The 23,807-nt window shown below is 34.7% G+C and overlaps 1 protein-coding gene across 4 annotated transcripts in view; it reads left to right on the top strand.

The window, feature by feature from the left end:
• KCNH7 (potassium voltage-gated channel subfamily H member 7) overlaps positions 1 to 23,807 on the top strand; it is a 462,003-nt gene that overhangs the window by 278,355 nt on the left and 159,841 nt on the right. For all 4 annotated transcript variants that reach the window (XM_032286560.1, XM_032286559.1, XM_032286561.1 and 1 more), the window contains exon 3: positions 19,361 to 19,516. In XM_032286560.1, the coding sequence (XP_032142451.1) occupies positions 19,361 to 19,516 (156 nt within the window). The remainder of the gene's footprint in view (positions 1 to 19,360; positions 19,517 to 23,807) is intronic.

The following is a 23,807-nucleotide window of genomic DNA, read 5'->3' as shown; positions in this document are numbered from 1 at the left end:
GAAAGTAACAGACATTGAAGAACTGGTTGACAAGATTCTCTTTTTGGGATTCGCTGTCAAGCTGCTTCTCTTTGGTGAAAGCCAGACTTTTTTTTTACCTCCTGTCAATATCCTCAGCTTCCTCAAAGCCCAGGTCCAAATGAGCAGGATCCAGTGAGAGGCACATTCACCTCCCAAGCTCAATCATCTGAGTTAAGGACCAAGCACTTTTGCCTGGGTGGTCAACAGCAAGAATATCTACTCTCTTATACTTCACCTTTGCTACTGCATCCTGGACTCGCTCCAAAGCTACTGTGGAACTAATTTAGAACAGGACACAGGATGCCCTGCCTCCATATTAGGGATTTGCACAGTTTCACACAGTGACACATATGCAGACAGAAGGAGCCATCAAGCCCACATCCTTATAACTAAAGTCTGTCTCAGGTACCTAAATGTAAATTATACATGAACAACATTTTAATAAAATCATTTATATTATACAACAAACATCAATTTTTATTAAAAAGTGATGCTAAATTTGTGTATTGCAAAGCAAAGGGAAAGTTTATGTTTTCACTTAAAAACCGGTTTAAAGAAAATAAAATGCTGATTCTTCTCGGCAACAACAGCAACTACAATGCTTCATAGCAAAAGCAACAGCCACAGCAAAATAAATAAAGAAATAAAGAAAAATAAGAGTTTAAAGGAAAAAAGAAGCATATGTATCATGTATCATGAATGTTCAATATAAGTTAGATGTGTAATTATGATCTTCCTAAAATATAAAAAAAAATTTCAGATTTCAGAGAAATCTACTGGGCAAAACTTTTCACACTATAAAATCCAACAGTCAGTAAAAACATTTCCAGATAGCAAAAGAAAAAAGGTTATTTTGTTTCTGTGTTTTTAATATGAAGCTGTCTAACTACTATAGCTTCATATAAGAATAATTCCATTTTAACATCAGACTCCCTTGCAGACACTAACATACTGGGAAAATGGCTTTCATGCTTTGTTATTTCAAGTAGAGTGAATTATGGATGGGATAAGCCTTGGCTAAAGAGTTACCTTTTAAAGAATTTGAATGCAACACCATTATTTTTTGTAACTGCCGTACTTTTAAATCACAAGTATTTGTAGTAACAAAATTGTTTCTATTTTAAATATATAGTTCATGAAAACTCATCAGTTTGATCTGGTGCTCCTTCAATTTCAGCATCTGAAGAATGATAGAGACATTAAAACCATAGATTCTAAAAATTACCTAATTCATTTTCATACTTGACTGGCATCACTTGTTCAAAAACATAAAACTTTTAACCTTGACTATTGCACATAGCCTTTGAAGTACAAAAGAGACACAGAATTGGGCATGATACATTATTTTCTATCCCTCTGTCCCCTCTTTAACCTTGGTTGCTAGCCACCCATCTACTTGTTCTGATGTCCAGCTGTCCCTAACCTGGCTAAGTGAGCTCTTCCCTGTCAGCCATGGTCTCTTCTATCTTCTGAAATCTCCTTGAGTCCAGGATAGTGCGATACTTTTGCTTCAGTTCCAATGTTACAGTTAGAAGTTAACTACTTGCCAGGAGGTAAGAAGAGCTTTTCAGCACAGGTATCTCAGTCCAGAGACTTACATTCAGAAAAAAGTTTGAAATGGCAGAAAAAATGCTTCAGAATACAACTTCCAGACACAGAGGAAAAACTTGTTTCCTCGATTAATAAATTTTGTGGCAATGCAATTTGACATTTAGTTCATCCAATTCTGAGAACATGATGTTCTAGTTAGTTGCCATGCAAGAATTATTCTTGAAGTTGGCATCCTCACTACTTTTTGGAATTTATCCCCAAAGAGAGACATAAACATATATAAGTCAAGTTTACATGGGAGCAAATAATTATTTTAGAAAACTGTTACTAATGCCCACTGTGGATGTTAGTTTCAAAAAATGGTAATGTGTTCTCCCCTGTTTTGTTAACCAATAAATTTCTGTGATACAGCTATACATTGTAAACTGTGCTCACATAATTCAGAATTCTATCTATTAAATATTTGTGACAAGCATAGTTCAGGCACACAGCCACATCCTCTTCCAGTGTTCACACAGACACATAGCTCAGCTATATAGTCCATGCAGACACATTTTGGTGGACTACCTTACCCCATCAATATGAGATATCATTTTATGGGTCTCAGCACTTTCCTTGTTACATTCTATATTCACATCTGCAGCTTCAGTTGTAAAGAGGTTACAATGAAGATTGAGAATGGTAATGATCAAAATAACCAATTAGGGGACTTAGAGATAATATTATAAAATCATCATGGGTGTCTTGGTTGCATGTTTTGAAGTAATAGAAATGGTAAACTAAGAAAATCCTTGCTTTTAAGCATTCTAAAATAAATGTTTTGCAAATAATAATATTGGTACTAGGATTAGTAGTAGACCTTGAGATCATTTTATGCAGTTTCTGGCATAATTTAACACCTTTATCACTAATCCTGCTGTTACTGATCACAGCTGACTCTCACACTGTTTTTTCTCTGCATGATTTATTAGAATTCTTTGATAAGAGCTCTTTGAACCTGGCCTTGTAATTAAGAGTTCCTTAGAAATTATCTATCAGTCTGGATTATACGTTCTCAAATTCTCTAGCCTCAGATTCTATATCTGTTAATTGAAGAATCTAAATTTGATGAATCCTGTCTAAAAACATTGTAGCAATTTTTATCATTTACATTGAAAAATAAAAACTAGCTCTAACTGACTCCATACTTTTTCAACTGCATCATATTGTCTTTTTAATGTAATAGTAATAATGCCAGAGTAAGAGTATGAAATAACTCCTATGGAATACCCTCTTTGATTGTATTGTACTGTCTCATTTAATTTTCCCCAGAATTAAACAAGGTGAGCATCATTACGGCCATCACCATGTTACTTCTTTTCCAGGTTAAAAGGTCATGTAACTTACCCCACATCACATATCTAGCTTCCATCCTTACATACTGCAGGTTCTCATCCTTTATTCATTTGTTCTTAAAACAGTTTTTGCAATTAAAAAATAAAGTCTATTGAGATAATGCAAAGAAAGAGTCTTGAAGACAGAAGACCTACATTTCAATCTTTGGTACTATCTATGTGACTCTAAGGATGTCACATAACTGACTTTTCCCTCAGTTTTCTGACCTACAAAATGTTTTATGTAGGCTCAAAGCAGGTAATATATGGGAAAGGGCTTTAGAAATTGTAGGGTACACAAATATATGATATTACCACACTTATATAGAAAGGATTATCTTCCCTATTTTATTAACTTTTAAGATTAACAGAAATTATCTTGTAATTGCACTAGAAAACTTTCTCTGTGTATTCACTCTTTACTGCCTACCTTTCTTTATTCTGCATACCTCCCTTCTTTAATCACCAACTATCAAATAAGAGAGTAATCAAGACAGAAAAATAGACTTTCAGAAATGTAAAGTAGCATATTCGGCAGTGTTTATAATAATCACTGTCACTTGGGAAGATATCACCTGTGGTGACCAGGTAATCTCTTCTCAGGTGACAGTGATTATTATAGTCATAATATTCATAAATTTAACCTTTCCCTGTTAGTGACATCATGTATTTTTTACATCAAATATGTTTTATAAAGACTCGGTTAAAGTTGCTTTTTAATCAACTGCAGCAGGTTGCATTTTCCAAAGACAGCTGCAAAATATCTCCCCCCATCTCCCCTCTCTTGTCACTGCTCCATCAAGAAGCGAAATCTGTTTCCCTATGCCTTTGAATATAAGTGGACCCTGTGGACTCCTTGATCAATAGAATATGGAAAAAGTGATGCTGCGCTGGTTCTAGGTTTTGACCTTAATTGGCCCAACAGCTTATACTTCCTGCCTCTTGGAAAGTTTGCAATTGAACACCCACTTTTGATGCTTCTTCTAGAAACTTAGGCATCATTCTCTGAAAAGCTCAAGCCACTTGGAGAAGGCATAAGTAAACATTTCAGTTCATATTGCTGGCTGATCCCCAAATCATCGGTCAGCCATAGCAGCCAACCATATGAGTACCCCATCTTGAATGTCTGAAGTCAACCTTCAGATGACAGCAGCCACAACCAAAATCTAATTGCAACAACATGGAGGAATCTAAGCTGGAACCACCCAGCTCAGAACTTACCTACAGAGCCATGTGAGATAATCATAAATTGTTTCTTTGAACCACTAAGTGTTGAGGTGGTTTGTTACACAGCAGCAGACAACCAGAACACCAACTGATCTGCTGCAAGACTTTTCCAAATGTGATTGTCATTCATTCCTTCCTGTGAATTCCTTAATACGATTTGAGACCAGCATGATTTTTAAACTAAATCCTTTAGTAGTTTCCTCATAGTAATGCTGTGTGTTTTTATGATTCTATAGTTTTAAAATGTAGATATATTTCACGTGTTTTTGCAATTTACTGTACAAGTCAGTTCTTCAGAGAAGATGAAATTAGCATGTAAAGACAATGTATAAAACCTAAAACCTACAAAATGAAGATAATAATAGTTTATAAGATTGCTGTGGAATTACATAAAATAGTAAATAAGCACTTAGAACAGAGCATGGAATACAGTAGGTATTCAACAAACGTTAGTTTTAATTAATAACAGTTTGATGTGTAAGTTTGTTTCCTTTCAGATTTTATTCTAAGCATGCATCAATATACATATATATCATATATATTTTTAAAAAGGTTATATAATTATAAATGTTCGGTTTTTAAGTCAGTTTTTGAGCTATTCACTATACACTGTGGACATGGTTTCATAACGATATATAGAAATATGTCTCATTAGTTTTTGTAATCACATTGTATTCTAATTCATTAATAGTATAATATTTGTGAAAAATACCCAGGGTTCTATTTTATTTTTAAACACTTTGAGTTAGTATAAAACACTGAAATAAACATCTTTATTTAGAATATTATCTAACACACAGGATCTTATAAGCAGAAAAACAGGAAAAGTGATCCTGTTAAAATGTATGAAGACTTTTACTCAAGTAGATCAGAATATTTTGCTTATCATTCTAAATCATTATAAACACTAACAGGCTGCTAACCTACATACAAATAACAAATACTGATGAAACTAATAAAAAGGATCATAAAAACTCGAAAAACCTAAAATCTAACGATCCCATATTATCAGCTTTCTTAAACAGTTTAGTTCAAAAAATCTTTTGAGTGTCTACATTAATATCAAAGTCAGCATGTCACAAACAGAACTTTTTTTTATGACAGGTAAAATTCTAATCAAAAAGTAAATACTAAATTACAAATATGCACATATATGTGAAGACAGATTTTGTGGAAAGGATATCGAATCATAGATTCTAAGAGCCTAACTGAAACTGAAGTATATTAGCACATGAAAATTGAGATGACCTAAAGGATAAAATAAAATGTCCAAGAGAGCAGAAAGTTGTTTAATCAGTATAAGTCTGGTAAATTTTGCACAGCGAGACAAACCTGCCTGTTTTGTCTTTTATCTTCAATCCCTGTAGGCAGAATCTTTGAACCCTAGTAGTGGTAGAGCTAAGGGGTTTGTCTTGATGGAGGAGAGGAAGGAAGAATTTAGCTCCAATAGTTTCCTTAGCCTCTGGTCTTAATTTGACCTTCAAATAAATATAACATCATTGTAAAAATATCCAGCTTGCTATGAAAAGACAAATCTAAAATGTGCTAGCCACCACCTTTCAGCCAGCTAGGTATATCTAAGCTCATCCATTTGGCAATTCTGGAGGCTTCACAATTGTTAGATGTTTTGGACATTTTTGCACAGTAGATCTTTTACATGAAGTCATTGAAATATACATATAAATGTGTTAACAAAAGCTTTTGATTTCTCAGTGTCATCGTATAAGGTCTTCTCTATTGAGAAATGTTACAGACAAAGACACATAAATGAAAGCTATTCCATATAGTAGGCTGAATAATGGCCCTGGAAAACAGTTCATGCCCTAAACTTGAGAACCTGTGAAAATGTTATCTTACATGGCAAAAGGGACTCTGAAGATGTGGTTAAGTTAAGGATCTTGAGATGAGGAGATTACCCTGATTTATACCTGTGGGTTAATGTAATTATGGGGTCCTTATGAAAGGGAGGTAGGAGGGAACAGTCAATGAAGAAGATGTGACCCACAAGAAGAGGGAGGGAAGGAGATGTAATGACAGAAGCAGGGCTCATAGTCAGAGAGATAGATTGAAAGATGCTACATTGCTTGCTTGAAGATGGAGGAAGGGACCATGAACCCAAAATTGCAGGTGGCCCCTAGAAGCTAGAAAAGGCAAGGAAATGAATTCACCCTCAGGGCCTCCAGAAGGAATGCAGCCCTGCCAAACCATTTTGGTTCTCTGACCTTCAAGCTTTAAACACACCGGGCTTTAAACTAGTTTAAAAAATGTAGGACAACATTTTTGGAGCAAATTTTCACCTTTATTACTTAAAAAAGAGAAAAAAAGCCTATGATGGAGTTTGCGGTTTATATTTTCCAGAATGAAACAGCTTCATCTATTACATTTGCAGAGTGGAAGAGGTGTTCTCTTTGGTCAGGCTTATTCTTAAGAAGTAAAAAGGAGGAGATGAGTCAAGTATGCCCAATATGTTGTCTTGATTTTACCAACGGAGTAATTCACACTTTCTCCCCAGAGGCATGGGCAGATGATATTTGTGAGATGATGAATGGGTCTCAACTAGCAGTTATGATTCATTAAAGAGCCACAAGGGGTCACTTTCTCCATTCCTTGTAAACATTAGCATAACATGCTGCTGTGGCATGAGCAACTAAATTGATCCAGGCATGGGAGGAAATGTCAGGAAAGTGAAAGAAGAAACATTTCTCAAATAACTAGATTCTGAGATTGTTGCTAACAGATCTTCTGTTCAGTCATTTTATTGTTTATAACTCAATGTTCAATTCTTTAGATAAAGGGCATTTTTGTAAAATGTACTACCTAATAATGTTTGACCTGTTGATCATTTTATTTGCTCATGTGGGAACCTCGTCTATCACTGATGTATTTCCTAATGTCCTAAAGTTCACATTATCTTTTGAGACAATTAACGATATTTTCTGCAAACCTTTTGTTTCTAGTTAGTTTCCAACACCCTTTCTGATAATGCTCAGACATTTCTTTTTGTCTTCTGAACAGTAGCGTGTTATGCTAATGCCTGCAGAGGATGATGAAAATGCCCCTGTGGCTCTTTAGTGAATCATAACTGCTGGTTGAGACCTGTGCATCATCTCATAAATATCAGCTGTATTACTTCTTTCTAAAATGCTTTGCTTAGTGCCCACTGAAACGGCTACCAATTCATGCAGTCAACATAACTCAATTTCCATACACAGTACTTCCCACCCATCAAGCTTTCACTGTATGTACAAACTTCCTATCATTTTCCCATTCAGCTGCCTGGACTTTTGTAAAACGTCAGATAAGAAAAATTCCAGAAGTAGATTTTACCGTGTGTTACTCTCCTATTGATGAATGATAAAATACCACAAATTAGCTGCTTTAAACAATGCCATTTTTCAGTCATAGATCTGTAGGTCAGAAGTCTGGGCTAGGTGTGGCTGGGTTTTCCACAGTGTGTAACAAAGCTGAAATCAAGTTGTGACTCTGTGGCTGTGGTTCTCATCTGGGCTCAGGTCCTCTTCCAAACACACTGGCTAATGGCAGAATCCATTTTCTGTGGTCATAAGACTGTGTCCCCACTTTCCTACCAGCTGTTTATTCATCACTGCTCTCAGCTCCCAGGGGCTTCCCTTCTCATCAGCTGTTCAAATGTGCATGTTTGCTTTCTTCCAGACCAGCAGGAACACCTTTGACTTCCTCTTCCGTGACAAATCTCTGCCTTTAAGTCTCCTGTGATTCTAGTAGGCACACCTCGATAATCTCCTTTTCTTAAAGTAAACTGTGCCATATAACGTAAACTACTTGTGGGAGTCTAAGTCCTTCATTTTCACAGTCACTGGAATTTCGCAGAATGTATATGACAGAGAAATGAAATATTGGGAACCATCTTAGAATTTTGCCTGGCAAATACTGTTAGTGATTGCTAGCCAGAGAAATACCCCATTTTCCTATTTTTTTGCTCTTTTTTTTCATTTGGTTCCTTATCTTTGTGAAACGCTATCCAATTGAACTGTCATTCAATGTTTAAAGCCTTCTAGAACCTCTGATAAAAATCTGTTAAAAATTTTCAACAAGTCTAAAAAACTAGTAAAATAAACAGGGTACTATGAACCAGATATATCTGGGCAAGTATCTGAATTTCACTTCCTAGCTATTAGACCAGAGTCAGTAAGCAAAGTGGTTATGGAGCCCTCTTAGTCTAAGTTTCCACTGTAAAACTGGGATAGTAATTGCTATCGCTAGAACATCATCTAATGAGTCTTTTAACATTCTTACCACAATGGTAGCGCCAGACTTCTCAACTAAGAGTTTCCGAGCTGTTTTGTTTCTATTTTCTTTCCATTTTGGTTCTGCTTGGTTTGTATTTAAATGCAAAAAACCTCCAATAGAGGAGTCAGACCAGATTTTGCCTTACAGAAAAATGTTACCTTTCCACCAATACATTATTCTCAATGGGCTTTAGAATCCTCACAATTTATCACCAATGCCAACAACTTGCCTCAAATTGAAGTGCTATTCTCATCTGTTCTCTCTTAAATGCTTATTATGGCAATCACATGGACCCATGAATTGATCATTAAAATAATAAATTATATACTTGGGACACCCACACTCTACCTTGAGAACTTTAAATATCCATTGCGGGAGGTGATTTATTTATAATGTTTTTGTCTGATGCGTGCAATATATTTTGCTTATACAGTTTGGTTCTAAAACTCTCCCATATCTAGTGGAATAACTTTTAAGCTGAGTTTCCTCTTCTTCCCTTAGTATATTCTCAGTGATGTCATCAAATTTGTTCCCTAGTTCACCTCCTCTGTTTTTTTTTTCATCTTCCAATAATTTCTAATTTTAATTAATGACTTAGAATTCAAGTGCCCCTCAAATTATTCTTGTCTTTGTTTTAACTTTACAACTGGCCTTCATCTCTTACTAGGTTCCCCAATTCTCTTTCAAAATTTCTTCATTTTGAAAAAAAAAAAAAAAAGTCCTAACTTACTGCTTGTTTTCTTCATTCATGAATATGATTTTGTCACTTAATTGTACAAGATTTGTGGGTAAGTTATTTTCTTGTAAACACATTGTGATGCTTTCAAATGACTTTAAGGTTTCCCCTGAAATATTGAGTAATGCTTTTTAAATGTTTTAAGCCTTCTATCAGTTTTTGCTGTTTCTTTTACTTTTTGTGATTAGACACTCCCCTTCTGATGAATATTTTTAGTTCCCCTCACTTTCACTAAAATGTTGAATTTCATCTTGGCAAATTATCCTTAATAATAATTTGTCATTCTTTTGACCACCACACAGAACTAAATCTATTATATTTTATCCCCCTTGAAGTTCTAGAAGAATTTAATACTGGAAAGTCATTTATCTTCTCCAAATATCTGACACCAACATTTTTGTCCTGATAAAGATTTCTGCCAATCTATATGGAGACAAATGTAGTGCCTTATTATTATTATTATCTAGTCTTATTTTGTAGGCTCTTTTTGCCTTCTCTACCATATTCAGCTGATTCTCATTATCATAGCATTTTGCTACATTTTTGTTCTTTAAATATGGAATGCCTGCTTACTGAAATTCCATTTACTCTCTTTAGCAAATAATTTTATCCTGTAATACTCAGGATTCAAACATTTTGAAACACTCAAATTTGGTAATTTGAGGAGAAGTGATGACAGGATTATTCACAAGAACTCAGAATGGTAAGAGAAACACAAATGAATGGTGGCTTGGCCCAGGGCTAGTAACAGTATAGAGCCACTAAAAGGGGCAAGCAGCAGAAATGAATCACTCTGCTGGAACCCTGAGATGGCTAAATGCTGAGGGTTGACAGAATCTACAAACCTCAGTGAAAGATGAAACCAACTACTGCAACCCCATAAGATTGTAATCTGGGGAATAAATACTCCAACATGGCTCTCCTTCCTCTCCAATTTTTTGCTGGAAATCCCCACTGCTTGAAACCAAATGGGAAGTCAGGAAAATAAGGACATTCTTGCAGCACCTTTTTTCTATTCTGAGCAGGAAGAGAAGAATAGACAGTGAACATAGAAGGGCAAACTGAGGAAATCCAGCAGAAATACGCTACCTTTTATACCACCATCTCAATTTTTTTTCCTTGAGCGGTTGTGGCTTAGGAGTTGCATATCACAAATATTTTTGTTTGTTCAATTATTTTTTCCTGAAGTTAGGTTCCAAAATACCATTTGATATCTTTATATTTTTGCCGAGCATTTCATACCACTTTGGCCTCTGAAATAAGTTTGAAAGTATCTATGCATTTCCCATTAAGATGCAACTTGATTTCACCTCTCTGGGAAGCCTTCCATATACTCCACACAGAGACTATGAATAGTCATTGTTTCTTAGGTGCAGTTCTGAGAAGCAGCAGCATCTAAAATAATATCAATGAAATAAATTCAGTCTCTTCCTGTTAACTGAAATTTGGGTATATGGCCTTCTTTTATTTTTTATTTTTTGAGACGGAGTTTCACTCTTGTTACTCAGGCTGGAGTGCAATGGTGCAATCTCGGCTCACCTCAACCTCCGCCTCCTGTGTTCAAGCAATTCTCCTGCCTCAGACTTCCAAGTAGCTGGGATTACAGGCGTGCGCCACCATGCCCAGCTAATTTTTGTATTTTTAGTAGAGAAAGGGTTTCACCATGTTAACCAGGATGGTCTCGATCTCTTGATCTCGTGATCCACCTGCCTTGGCTTCCCAAAGTGCTGGGATTATAGGCATGAGCCGCTGCGCCCAGTCTATATGGCCTTCTTGAGCCCGGTCTATATGGCCTTCTTACTATGTTTTCCTAGTGATGTTAAAAGATGACCAAATATTAGCTCCTCCCTTGTTTTTATAAGCACTGATGCTATATTGTCTGCTTTATTCATCTCTAGCAATTTATAACAACAATAAGGAAAGGGAATCTAGGAAATTAACCCTTATCTTATTAAGTTTTAATCTCTTTCTTTTCAAATATAATACATGATAGGTCAGCTTTGCTAATGGTTTTATACTGTCTGTTATAATCCTACCAGTGTGTTCATTCTATCTTTTTTCCAATTCTTCTGTACTATTTGAAGGATTATAAAAAGTCTCCACCGACATCAAAAAGTCTCTCCCAGTGGCTTACCATAGTGCCTAAAATTTCCATCTTTAGAGAAACTTTTCTGATACAGGGCTTTATCTCCAGAAAGTGCTTATTAAGCAGACTTAGCATACCTAAGAGAGGTAACATGTTGACACATTCAATGATCAGCTTCAAAGTCATCAGGCAAAATGAAGGAACATTGGTGTTTTGATGAAAGTTCCTGTTTAGAGAAGCTAACAGCTTAACCTTCAGCTGATGGAATTAACCCCATCTTTTATATCCAACATATTTCTAGTTATGAGTAAAGCCAGAGGAGCATAGAGATTACTGTAAAAAATTCTAAAGCTGGAGCTGAGATTTATTCTCTTATCTTAAAATTAAGCCTCATGCATCTCTGAAGTCAGAAAGTGCTTAAGCAAGGCTCTTGGATAAATGTATGGACTGGTAAATTTTTATAAGGGATAAGACTCAGGAAAAGTTCAGAACTAGAGGCAAGGTCTAGGGAGGTAACTGTAGCTGAGGCTAATAGGACCAGAAATAAGGAGAATAGAGTATACAGTCAGATGTTCACAAGGGACATCGTTATACGGCAAGCACATTTTCCCCACTCCCCAGTTAATCAATATTGAGCCCTATCTTACAGTCAATAACTTATTGTCTACAGAACTTAAACTTATTCTTTGATATTTTCTTTATGATAAGGATAACTCATACTTTTTCAATATACAAGGCAATATTTTAAGCTTTTTTATAGATATTGGCTTATTTCATCATCACAATAACTCCATAAAGTGGGTAACACTATCACATCCATTTTACCAATGGGGAAATCAGGATGTCAGAGCAGTTAAGGAACTTATTCCAAGATGAAACACTGGGAAGTGCCAGACCCTGGAATTAACTCCTGGCAATTTATGCAGGCTTTAAGCTCAGCTTTACATTTCGCAGCCTCTCATGGACACAGGGAACAACAACCTGTGTCCAGCACCAGATAAATGTATGTTGCTGGATGAACAAATCACATCATCTGATCCTGCATCCTTTTCTGTGGTCTCAGTGTAGAACTGAACAATAGCAATCACTACTCTGTTACTTTGAAAAGGGACTAAGCTATGTCCTGAAGCCTGCTATGGGTGTAAGACACAAAAGCAACAGTAAATGTGGTCTATGTGAAGTTGAAATGAAACCTCTCCCTCCTGCAACCACTTTGGAAGAACACATCTGGGGCAAGATGAGCCACTGCGAAGCAATTCCTGCCATCAGGCATCTGCTTCATGTTCATGCCTCTGGCAGCCTTGGGGAGCAGGGAACATCTGTAGCAGCTATATGCCACAAGGTCTGGTGTCCAAGCCTGGGAGAAGGATGTTCTCAACTAAGGCTGGACAATGCTAAGCATGACACTGCCAACTGGAAGTAAAAGCCCTATTCTCACTAGTTTTCCAGGGTATCTTTTCTACCCCCTTTATTCTTCTGTAAAAATAGTATAGGCATCAAAAACATAAAAATAAAAATCCCAAGTTACAATAGTCCAACAGAATATAATCTTTTATGAGAGAAGTAGAGGGCTAAAGTACCTAGAAAAAAATACCTTCATTGTCACCTTTTTCTGCTTCTATATCATCATACTTGTGCCTGACATAACTACAAAGCCTAATCTTAACCACACTAAAGTCTCTGTACCTATTGCAGCGGACTCATACAAGAGCTCTGAGTCACCTTCAATAATCTGTTTGTTGTTTTAAAACATGCCTTTTCCTGTTGGCTGCAGCAGAGAATCCTTATGATACGTGCTGAAGTCAAACCCTGAAACAATATAGAGCTTTGTGTGACTTACATCATCACATCACCTTGGCCGGACATGGTGGTTCACACCTGTAATCCCACTTTGGGAGGTTGAAGTGGGCAGATCATGAGGTCAAGAGATTGAGATCATCCTGGACAACATTGTGAAATCCCTTCTCTACTAAAAATACAAAAATTAGCTGGGCATGGTGACAGGCACCTATAGTTCCAGCTACTCAGTAGGCTGAGGCAGGAGACTTGATTGAACCCAGGAGGCGGAGGTTGTAGTGAGTTGAGATGTCATCACTGCACTCCATCCTAGTGACAGAGTGAGACTCTGTCTCAAAACACACACACACACACACACACACACAAACACACACACACACACACACACACACACACACACTCACACACAGAAGGCTTCCCTCTGTTACAAAAAGAACTTGGAATGCATTAGACCATCTATGTCAGCATCCTGACATTCTTACAGACTAGCCATGTGACTTGGGGGAAATTATTTTTTTTATGTCTCAAGTTCCACTTCTATATCATGGGGATATTTAGTGGATGTACTTCCTTAGGGTTCTTTTGAGGGTTACATAAGACAAAGAATGTAAAGAATGCAGCATAATAACTGGCATAGAACAATTGTTTAATAAAAGTTACCTATTATCAAAATCAGATGTACTGGGAATGGGAGCAATAAAATTATTTGTCCTGAAAAGGGGCCACACACCACTCACATTGCCCTGGAATTTCCATATTGCTCATGTTCTCCTTCCACCTGAGATGCCTCTCCTCCTAACTTCTACCTATCACAATCACGTCAGACCCAGCTTTAAACTATGATTCTGATATGGTTAGGCTTTGAATTGTAATCCCCAGAAAGAGACCTGGTGGGAAGAGATGGGATTATGTGGGTAATTTCCCCCATGCTGTTCTCATGATAAGGAGTGAATTCTCACAAGATCTGATGGTTTTATAAATGGTAGTTTTTTGTGCACTGACACACATGATCTCTCACTTGCTGTGATGTAAGATGTGCATGCTTCCCCTTCCACCAAGACTGTAAGTTTCCTGATTCTCCCCAGCCATTTGGAACTGTGAGTCAATGAAATCTCCTTTGTTTATAAATTACCCATTCTCAGGTAGTATCTTTATAGCAGGGTAACCAACTAAGACAGCTTCCCTTACAAAACCTTTTATATCCCTGAGAGGCATTACTTGTCTTCTCCTCAGACACTCCATTACACCCCCACTAGTGGATTTTTTTTTTTTTTTTTGAGATGGAGCCTTGCTCTGTCACTTGCTGGAGTACAGTGGCACTATCTAAGCTTATTGCAACCTCCACTTCCTGGGCTCCAGTGATTCTCCTGCTTCAGCCTCCTGTGTAGCTGGGACTACAGGCACCCACCACCATGTCCAGCTAATTTTTTGTATTTTCAGTAGAGACAGGGTTTCACCACGTTAGCCAGGATGGTCTCGATCTTCTGACCTCATGATCTGCCTGCCTCAGCTTCCCAAAGTGCTGGGATTACAGGCATGAGCCACCACACCTGGCTGGATTTTTTTTTTTTTTTTTTCACAAAAGATTCCTGGTTTTAGTTATGTTTGTAACTCCTACAATTTCTGCTATAGTACCTTGTACACAGTAGGTGCCTTACCCATTTTTGTTAAATTTTGTTCATCTACAATATATTTTACTCATTCTAAGCTATAAAATAGGCTCCAAAGCTATAAACATAGAACATAATGTATGGTTCCTTTTGACAGTCACAGGGACACCATGAGCACACCAGGCATATCGCCATTCGTGGTCTCAGTTAGAAATGACATCCACACAGGATGTGGCTGTCCCCAGGATTCTCAATGTGGCTTGACCTTGGCAATCATGTGCACTTACTATGGCAATATGCAGATTTTCTCATATTCTAAGTAAGCCCAGAAAATTCAGTATTGTGTTAAAGCAACTTGACTAAACAAATAGCAGCTTAGTGGGGTGGACCTGCAGTAAATACCTTTGAGGCTTGATAACATAAATACATCTGGTGAAAAAAATTGGACCAAATAATTAAATATTTGCTTGGGTATAAAAAAAAACAAAAAGAATTAAAAATTATCATAAACGTGTCTAAACTTCCTGATCATAAATGTAGAGTTGGTTTGCCTGGAGACTGAGTGCAACACTGTAAATCAGCCTCAGCTTGTTTTAACACTTATATTTCCCAATACACTAATTAAATCCACAAAGCTCCAAAATTAAATTGGAACCAGAGCTGAGAAGTGGGTAAGCACCATAGGGCATCTTAAGAGCCGGGTTCTGATTTACATGTCAGAAAATGTGTGAGGGTTCTTCCTAAATCACCAAATAATTTATCCACTGTTTATCAAATATAAAAAAGAGCCGACTTTGCTTTTCTCAACAATCAAATTTATAAGTATGAAAAGATCCTAACACCTGAGCATAATGTTAAGAGAATGCGTCAATGAAAAGGGGTGATAGTCAGCAATTAATTAGAAAGTCACATATATCCATATTTTGAAAAGGAAGGGGAGCAACTCCTGAGGAAACACAGCCAGAAATATTTCCTTGGATATGTCAGAGTTATCTCATAAAATTTCTGATGCAGAATATTAATGGATTGTTGAATTAGGTCTTTTATGTTATAAAACCTGATCTCTGTCAAGCAGTATGAATTGGTCTTGGGATGTGAAAAGCTCTATCATATTTTATTTAGCAATAACCTTTTAAATTAGAACAAGCTTATGAGGAAATCACTGCTTGAAGATATGTAATCAAATATGATAATGCTATTTTAACTGGATTCCTAGGATCTCAGACCAGAGCCAATATCAAGGAAAATATATCGAATAGGTGACAGTGGCCTTTGGCATTCCCTTTCCTCTCCTGGCCCAGCCCTTCGTCTCTGTAGTTACTCCCTCTCCTTGGTGACTTGAGTGACCTATGATATTTACATTCCTCCCTCTCAGAAGGTATCTTTGAAACAGGGAAGGGGCAGGACACAATTCAGTGTTTCCCAATGACATTCCAAGGAGCTAGATGTTATCACAGACTTCTCTAAAGCAGGACTTCGGAGTCAAGTAAACTTAGAAAATGCTGCATTGGACAAAATATATATTTGCTTGTTTTTGCAGAATTTCTCAGAACTTCTATTACACTAATATACACAGAGCATCTCCTAGAGAAGGATATTTCCTAAACTGGATTAATTATAGCAAGCCCCTTCCAGTAACACCCATTAACATCTCACTCTTTGGGTAACATTAATGCAAGGGAAAAAGTGAACACAGAACAAGTCTGAGTTAAAACCTTAGTTCTGCTACTTGGTTGAGAAACTTCTCTGTGATAAGGTTTTTCATTGCTTGGTTAGTGTTTGCCGGATTAGGTTTCCATTGCTTTTGCTCCCAGTGTTGCACTCAAGAAAAATATTTGGGAGCACAGAGTGATGACTTCTTAGGGCAATGTCACTTGAAAAAAGTAGTATCTTGACAGAACTTGGTTGGAGTTTGTAGAATTATCCAAGCTAAAATATTTTTGTTCTATAAAACGTATTCTATTCTTCTCCTCCTCTAAATTGCATGTATCTCCTTTCACTGTCTGCCTTCCAGAAGCCTATGCAAAATTGATGGAGATATTAAATCCCCAAACTAAAAGAGAAAAGCATGTGAATGTGAGTCTTCAGTTGACGTTAGAGGAAATATATTGCTTAATAGAAATGTATGGGAAACAATGATAGTGGGCAGTAAATCCCAGATTAATTACATTCATTTAATGTGCTGTAGAGCCAATGCAGATAGCCGAACTTTTAAATAAAGCACTATAATTTTACCATTTTTAGTACGAGACGTAAATTTACAAACACTTGTATTGAAAAATATGATTTTATCCCTTATTACCAAAAGCGAAATTTCTCTATTACAAAACTATTAGATTGCTATCCCCACATATTTTATTTCTGGATTTCTCAAAAAAATTTTATATTTTTTATAGTCAACAGTATACCCCACATGTTGAAAAATTTGAAACTGCCTAAATAACAAATGTGTGAACTCACAATGATATTCTAAATGATCCAGGAAATGTCATTTTAAATGGTAAAATCAATATGTATTTTGGTTCATTAGAAAAGTACATAATGACTATTTCTAGCATCTCCTCAGACTCTGTTTAACCAGTGTGTACTGTGATGCCTGGCCTGAAGCACTTCTATTTTTAGTTCTAATGGAACAGCCTTAAATTGTTTATTTTCTGTTTACTAAAGTCATCCGGTTTGTTACCATGGAAACTATGACAAGTGCTCAAGCTAACTATTTTATTAAATGAATTGGAGACATAGCTGAAGACTGAAGATGCAGCATGCTATTCCTAAGGCATATTTTCCAACATCTGTAAAACCATTGCCACATTTATAGAAAATATGAAGTTAGTTATAAAGTTATCAACATTTCGAATTTGAGAGGCTGTCCACATTTGTATTATAACTGGCATATCTGAATGATAAGTAGCACATAGGCATTCCCAACTTAGAAAAATTCTTTCTAAAAGCATATTTGTTGATCAGTTCCTTGGAAATTAGAACATAATTACCCATAGAAACAATTTTACAAATAATTGTTAGATCTCCAGGTCCACCCTCAAAACCCCTTTCCTGTGAAGTCCTCAATCTACAGCAATATCCATTATAGCTTTTGTTCTCAGCTCTAGCAGCAGGAGCCAAGATGCAGGATAAGAAGAAAGGAAATAGTTTTCTTATGCTTACTGTCGTAGAGCTTACATAGGTCACCATTTGGGAATACTCACATCTGCTGACCTTTGCAGATATTAGGGCTCCCAAAACCATTCAGCTATTTGCCTAGCCCCTGTCTCTAGCTTCCAGGGGTCCTGAGACTTGCTCACATTTCCTTCTCAAGTTTCATGCCGGACTAGTCTTGCTCTCAACCTGCTCCCACCTCTACATTGAACCATCGTTCTCCTAAAGATTCAAGGTGGTCTTAGCTAGTTGTGAAAAACAAAAGCAGTCAAAATAGACACTATTTCCTAAATCAGGAGGGTCTGATCTTTTGCTTTCCCTGGGCCACATTGGAAGAAGAATTGTCTTGGGCCACACATAAAATACACTAACAGTAACAATAGCTGATGAGCTTAAATAAATAAATTGCAAAAAACTCAACATTTTAAGAAAGTTTACAAAGTAGTGTTGGACCACATTCAAAGCTGTCCTGGGCCACATGTGGCACATAGGCCATGGGTTGAACAAGCTTGTAAGTGATTAAGAACACTTTCTGAAGTTTTGTTATTTTAAAAATATTTTATTTTTAACTCAAATAGCTGAAACTGAAATAAATTTCAAGACTATGAAATTTCCATTATCTTGACTAAAGAGCATATTCACAGGGTGAAACTGTGAGGAAACCGCTTTGAGGGAATTCTAGAAGTCAGCTCCAAGGAGTCAGTCAGAAGTCAGTTGATTTAATAGAAGTAAACTTTTCAAGTGTATGCTCTGAATCTTGGACCTGTGGGTTTCTGTTGGAAGATGGATGGTGGTGGTTGATTGCAAACTGAGTCATCCCTTCGATTATTCATTTTTCAGATAATTCTAATGAAATATATCTTACTAGCGCTGTAATTTTGCTTTTAAAAGAACATCATCTTGAAGAATATAATCTCATCAAGATTACTAACACAATAAGATAGACAAAACTTTGTACTTATTTTCTAACAGAATAAAAACCAAACAAAACCATTGTAATTTGGATGTTGTGAATTTTGCACGTAAAAGAAAAGAATTACTGTAACATATATGAGTCAATAATTTACTATTTTATGTGCAATAAATTAAAAGAGAAAAAGCATAAAAGTTGCTTTTGTTAAAATCAATATGACATGAGTTATCTTTATTTTTATATAGCTATATTATATAGAGATTCTGATTTAATCAAAATGTATAAGAAAATGATAAGAATTATTTCCAGAAAGTTAAAGAATATATATTTTGAAAAATTAATTATTATAAGGATGGGTGTGAAAGCAAAGAGAATTTGATATTTCTGTTTTTCCACAATGTAGTAACTGATTTTATCTGTAATGTTTTTCTAGAATAACATATATATTTTAAAGAATATGGTATACAATAAAATATGTAGTAAAAAAGTTGAAATTATTTTTTAATACCAGTGATCATTTAAGATACAAATTTCCTTAGGAGCGTATTTCAATTTTAATATGACTTGATAGTTCAAAATGAAGGCATATTTTTAACTAGCATTCATTTTTCATCTCCTTAGGGTCCACTTTTATTTGTAACACTCATATAATTCCAGTGAAAAACCAAGAGGGCGTGGCTATGATGTTCATCATTAATTTTGAATATGTGACGGATGATGAAAATGCTACCTCTCCACAGAGGGTAAACCCAATCTTACCAGTCAAAACTGTAAACCGTAAGTAAAAGGCAATGCGTACTAAATATTGTTGATAATTCTACTACTATAGTCATTTTAATTCAGTCTTTATTTCAATTCGGTTCTCAAAATATCTTTATATTTGAACTAAAATAATTTTACATGAGAAAGCATGAGCTCCTGTTACCTTTTGGTACCTTTCAGAATTTATTGGCTGATCCAAAAGCCATTTAATTTGGATATCATATAATGTATTTAACCCCTGATGGACATTTAGGTTGTTTTCAAACTTTGGCTATTAAAATTATGCCAGAATAAATTCTACTTATGTATTTTCATATGTGCATATGTGTATTATTGGGCAAATGTATCTTCAGGGTCATGTAAGTGGGATTCCTGGGTCAAGGGTGATGTATATATAATCTTTTCAAATACTGCCAAATTCTCCTTCACATGCTTTCAACCATTTTATGTTACCACCAGCTATGAATTAGCCCTTTTCCCAAAAACTATGCCAACAGAGTGAATCAGAATCAGTTTTCTTGACTATTGTCATTACCATAAGTTGGAAGTAGTACCTCAATTAGTTTTAGTTTATATTTATTCTATGAGTAAGGCTCATATATTTAAGTGCAATAGACATTTCTTTATCAAATGTCCATTTCTTATGTACATTTCAGTTGTTTAGTTTCTCTATCTCGTCAATTTGGAAAGTAGACTGCAAATAACTTACCTAAAAAATAATGTGCTTTTTAACTTTTTCACAAATTTTGTTATTTAACGGGTTTTTTGGTAATGTGTCTAAATATATAACTCTTTCCTTTGTTGCTTCTAAAGTTTTGAGACATAATTAGAAAAGCTTTAACCATTCCAAGATTCTAAATAAATCACTTCCTTTTCCTGGAACTTATATGATTTCATTCTTTAGGATCCTTGATCCATTGTAAGCTTATTTTGATGTATGGTGCAGAGTATACAGTTGATTTATCATTTTCCCAACGGCTCGCTCATTGTTCTAACATTATTTATTAAAATGTCTATTTTTTCATGAGTAATTTAAATGCCAGCTTTATCATACACTAAACTTCCATATGTGCTTGAATCTATTTCTGGATTTTCTATTCTGTTCTGTTGATTCATATGATCCTTCAGAATCATATGGTTCATATATACAGTAAATAACTAATATTGCATTATCCCTGATTATTTGATACTAATTTTCAGAAGGTTGAGGTTATTTTTTGATTAATTTTCCATGTGATCTTTAGAAGCAACTTTTCTAGAGCTAGAAAAGATTCTTTAATATTTACATTGGATTAACATTAAATGTATAAGTTAACTTGAAGATAATTGATGTCTCTATAATGTTGTAATTCTATTCAAGAATATAGTATGTATTATTATTTGCTAAGTCTAATTTTTGTGTCTTTCAGGAATGTCTTAAAATTTTCCTCATTTGTTTACTTTGCTCCTTGGAATTTAACTTGTTATTGCTTCTATTATAAATTGGACTCTTTTTCCCATTATATCTTCTTATAAATGTAACTTTTCTTTCTGAATACATCAATTTTACATCCAACTATCTTAGTGAATTCTTAGTTTACAGTGACTTATACACTGACTTTTATGAATTTTTCAACTATTCTATCACATAAAATAGAAATTGTTTCACATTTCCTTTTCAATTCTTGTATATCTCTCCAAGGTATCATTAAAAAGAAATCAACAGTGAACATTATGCCTTAGCTCTGATTGTCATATGAATGTCTTTAATTCAAATGTTCCACATTAATTGAAATGATGACATGTGAGTTGAATTGTATGTGCTTTAAAATTTTAAGGAAGTTTCCACTGACAAGTTTTTTAAGAATAGGTGCTGAAATTTGTATAATGCCTTTTTAGCCTCTGTGGAAATGAGTGTGTTATTATTTTCCTTATTTTTAAAATATATTTTATAAATAAAGTTACTAATATGAACCATTCTTGTATCCCTGGAAGAAGCCACATTTGAACATGACACATTTCAATTTGTAGTATGTTTTTGGATTCTCTTAACTCATATTCATTAGGCAGTTTGCATCAATATCAAATAGGGAGATTGATTTGTAATTTTTGTTTGTATGTGTGCAATTTTCTAAGGTGTTGGTATCAATATTATAATTCCTTCAAAAAATAATTGGGAGTTTCTTCTCCTTTTTGTATACTATTGAAACATTTAAATAGTTTGAGGATTATCTAGACTTTAAAAGTTAGGTGTGATTTCCCTGTGAATTCACCGAGGTACTTATTTGTGGTACCTGTTTGTGAAGTAGCTCCTTGACAAATTTATTTCTTCTTTAATAATGGTCAGCTCAAATTATCAATCTTAACTAGTGTCAGTTTTGCTACACATTATTTCCCTAGAAATTATTTCATGAAAATATTTAAATTTTATTTTAATAGAATTATGAAAGATAGTATTTTATGATTTTTTTAAAAATCCTGTTTCTGTAGTTATTTATATTGAAATTTCTCATTTCTTTTACTATTGTTTAGTCTATTTAAAATTATTGATTAATCAGTAGCTTTTTTTCTAAAAATCTACCTGTTTATTGGTTTATTAATTCTATTAGTTTTCAAACTCACAAAATTTTGCTTTTATATTTCTTAATTCAGTTTTTATCAACTTACTTTGTGATCTCTTTTTTATTGCACTGATTTATTTTTATCCTTTCAGTATTTTGGTTTATGATTTTAAGGCTATATATTTTTATCTAAGTACTGTTTAAGCTATACCTTCTGAATTTAGAAATGTAATATTATTTTTCCAGAAAATATGCAATTTTTGCTTTCCTGGTTTTTAACTTGAGTTGTTTAATATAGTTAGCTTTTAGTTTTCCAGTAGGAAAAGTGTTTTTAAAGTATCATTTTTTGTTAAAAAGACTTCTGGTTTTATTGTCTTACAGTCATAAAATGCTATTTGTATTATTTCTCCTTTTGTAATTGTCTAAGATTTTCCCATCGTTTATTATTTGATCAATTTTCTTTAGTATGTCATGTGAATATGAAAAGAAAGTGATATTACAGAATATCAGGGTACAAAAGTTGATATCTGCTTTTTAAAACTCTACCTTACTATTATGCTGTCTTCTATATCCTTACTTATTTCCTGTCCTCCAGATAAGTCTTGGATTTAAGAAAGTACATTAAAGTCTTCTACTGTTAGGATATTTCTTGGTATTTCTCATTCTATCTCTTACAATTTCTGTTTTATGAATATTGCTGCTCTTGTTTATTTCATAGTCATATTTCACAGTCATAATTTTTATTAGTATAAATTAGTATTTAGCTTTACAAAGTATCTACTTTATGGTTACTAATTTTCCATCTAAATTCTACTGTATCTTAAATCATGACACTTGGGTCTTTTTTCTATTTTGCTGTATTTTAAAGTTATCTTTTTGTCATTTGTCTTTGTTTTAGTTGTGTCTTCTTTATATAGTGTGTGGTTTTTATACAGTGTGAAGCTTTACTTTAGTGCTTATAAGAAAATAATACCTCTACTTTAATTGATTATAACTACAGTAGATATTTACATTTATTGATGCAATTGATGTGTTTGTTTTCTTGATATTAACATATTATATGTTAAATACACTCTCTTAAAGTATTTCATTATGTTATCTTTTCTTTGCCTTTTCTTTGCCAAAAACTGGTTTTGGTTGTTGTTGTTTGATTCTGTTTTGTTTTTGTTTTTGTGTTGTTTGGGAAAATTTATATAATTTTCCAATTCCAATAGTTATCTTTATAAGAAATTATTGTATACTGTCCTTAACCCTTGCCTTTTTTCCTCAGGCAGTATATTTTGGTTCCTTACTTTGAGCAAAAATAAAATTATTATGGCAAAAACCGCAATTACTTTTGCACCAACCTAATAGCTTATAATCCTTTTCCTCTTCTTCCCATCATGGAGTTTTCATCAATAATATTCTATTTCTTAATGTTTATCGTTTTGCTCCTGAGTATCCTTAGTCTCCGACCATTCAGTTTGTCGGTTTAAATAGCATCACTTGACTCCCATCTATTGCCAATAAGGCACTCAGTGTGCTTAACTATTTTCTTCTCCTCTTCCTCCCATTTTGTTGGGATATGGTATTTCTAGCTTGTCAGGTAGGTAATGTGTATATACTTCTTACTTTTCTTTTGGCCTCACATTTCTAGCAAAATATATTTATGTCTGTCTTTTTGTCAGAGATTCCCAAACACAACTTCTTAGATGAAGTATTCCCCTTTGGAAGAGGTTTGTGGGTAAAATATTTTCAGAGTTCTCTCATGTCTAACATGTTTTTAT

This window comes from Sapajus apella, unplaced genomic scaffold (genome assembly GCF_009761245.1).
Source record: "Sapajus apella isolate SASKATOON/1434 unplaced genomic scaffold, GSC_monkey_1.0 scaffold18, whole genome shotgun sequence".
Classification (NCBI taxonomy): domain Eukaryota; kingdom Metazoa; phylum Chordata; class Mammalia; order Primates; family Cebidae; genus Sapajus; species Sapajus apella.
Note: the sequence above shows the minus strand (reverse complement) of the source record. Positions and strands in the feature narration are given on the sequence as shown.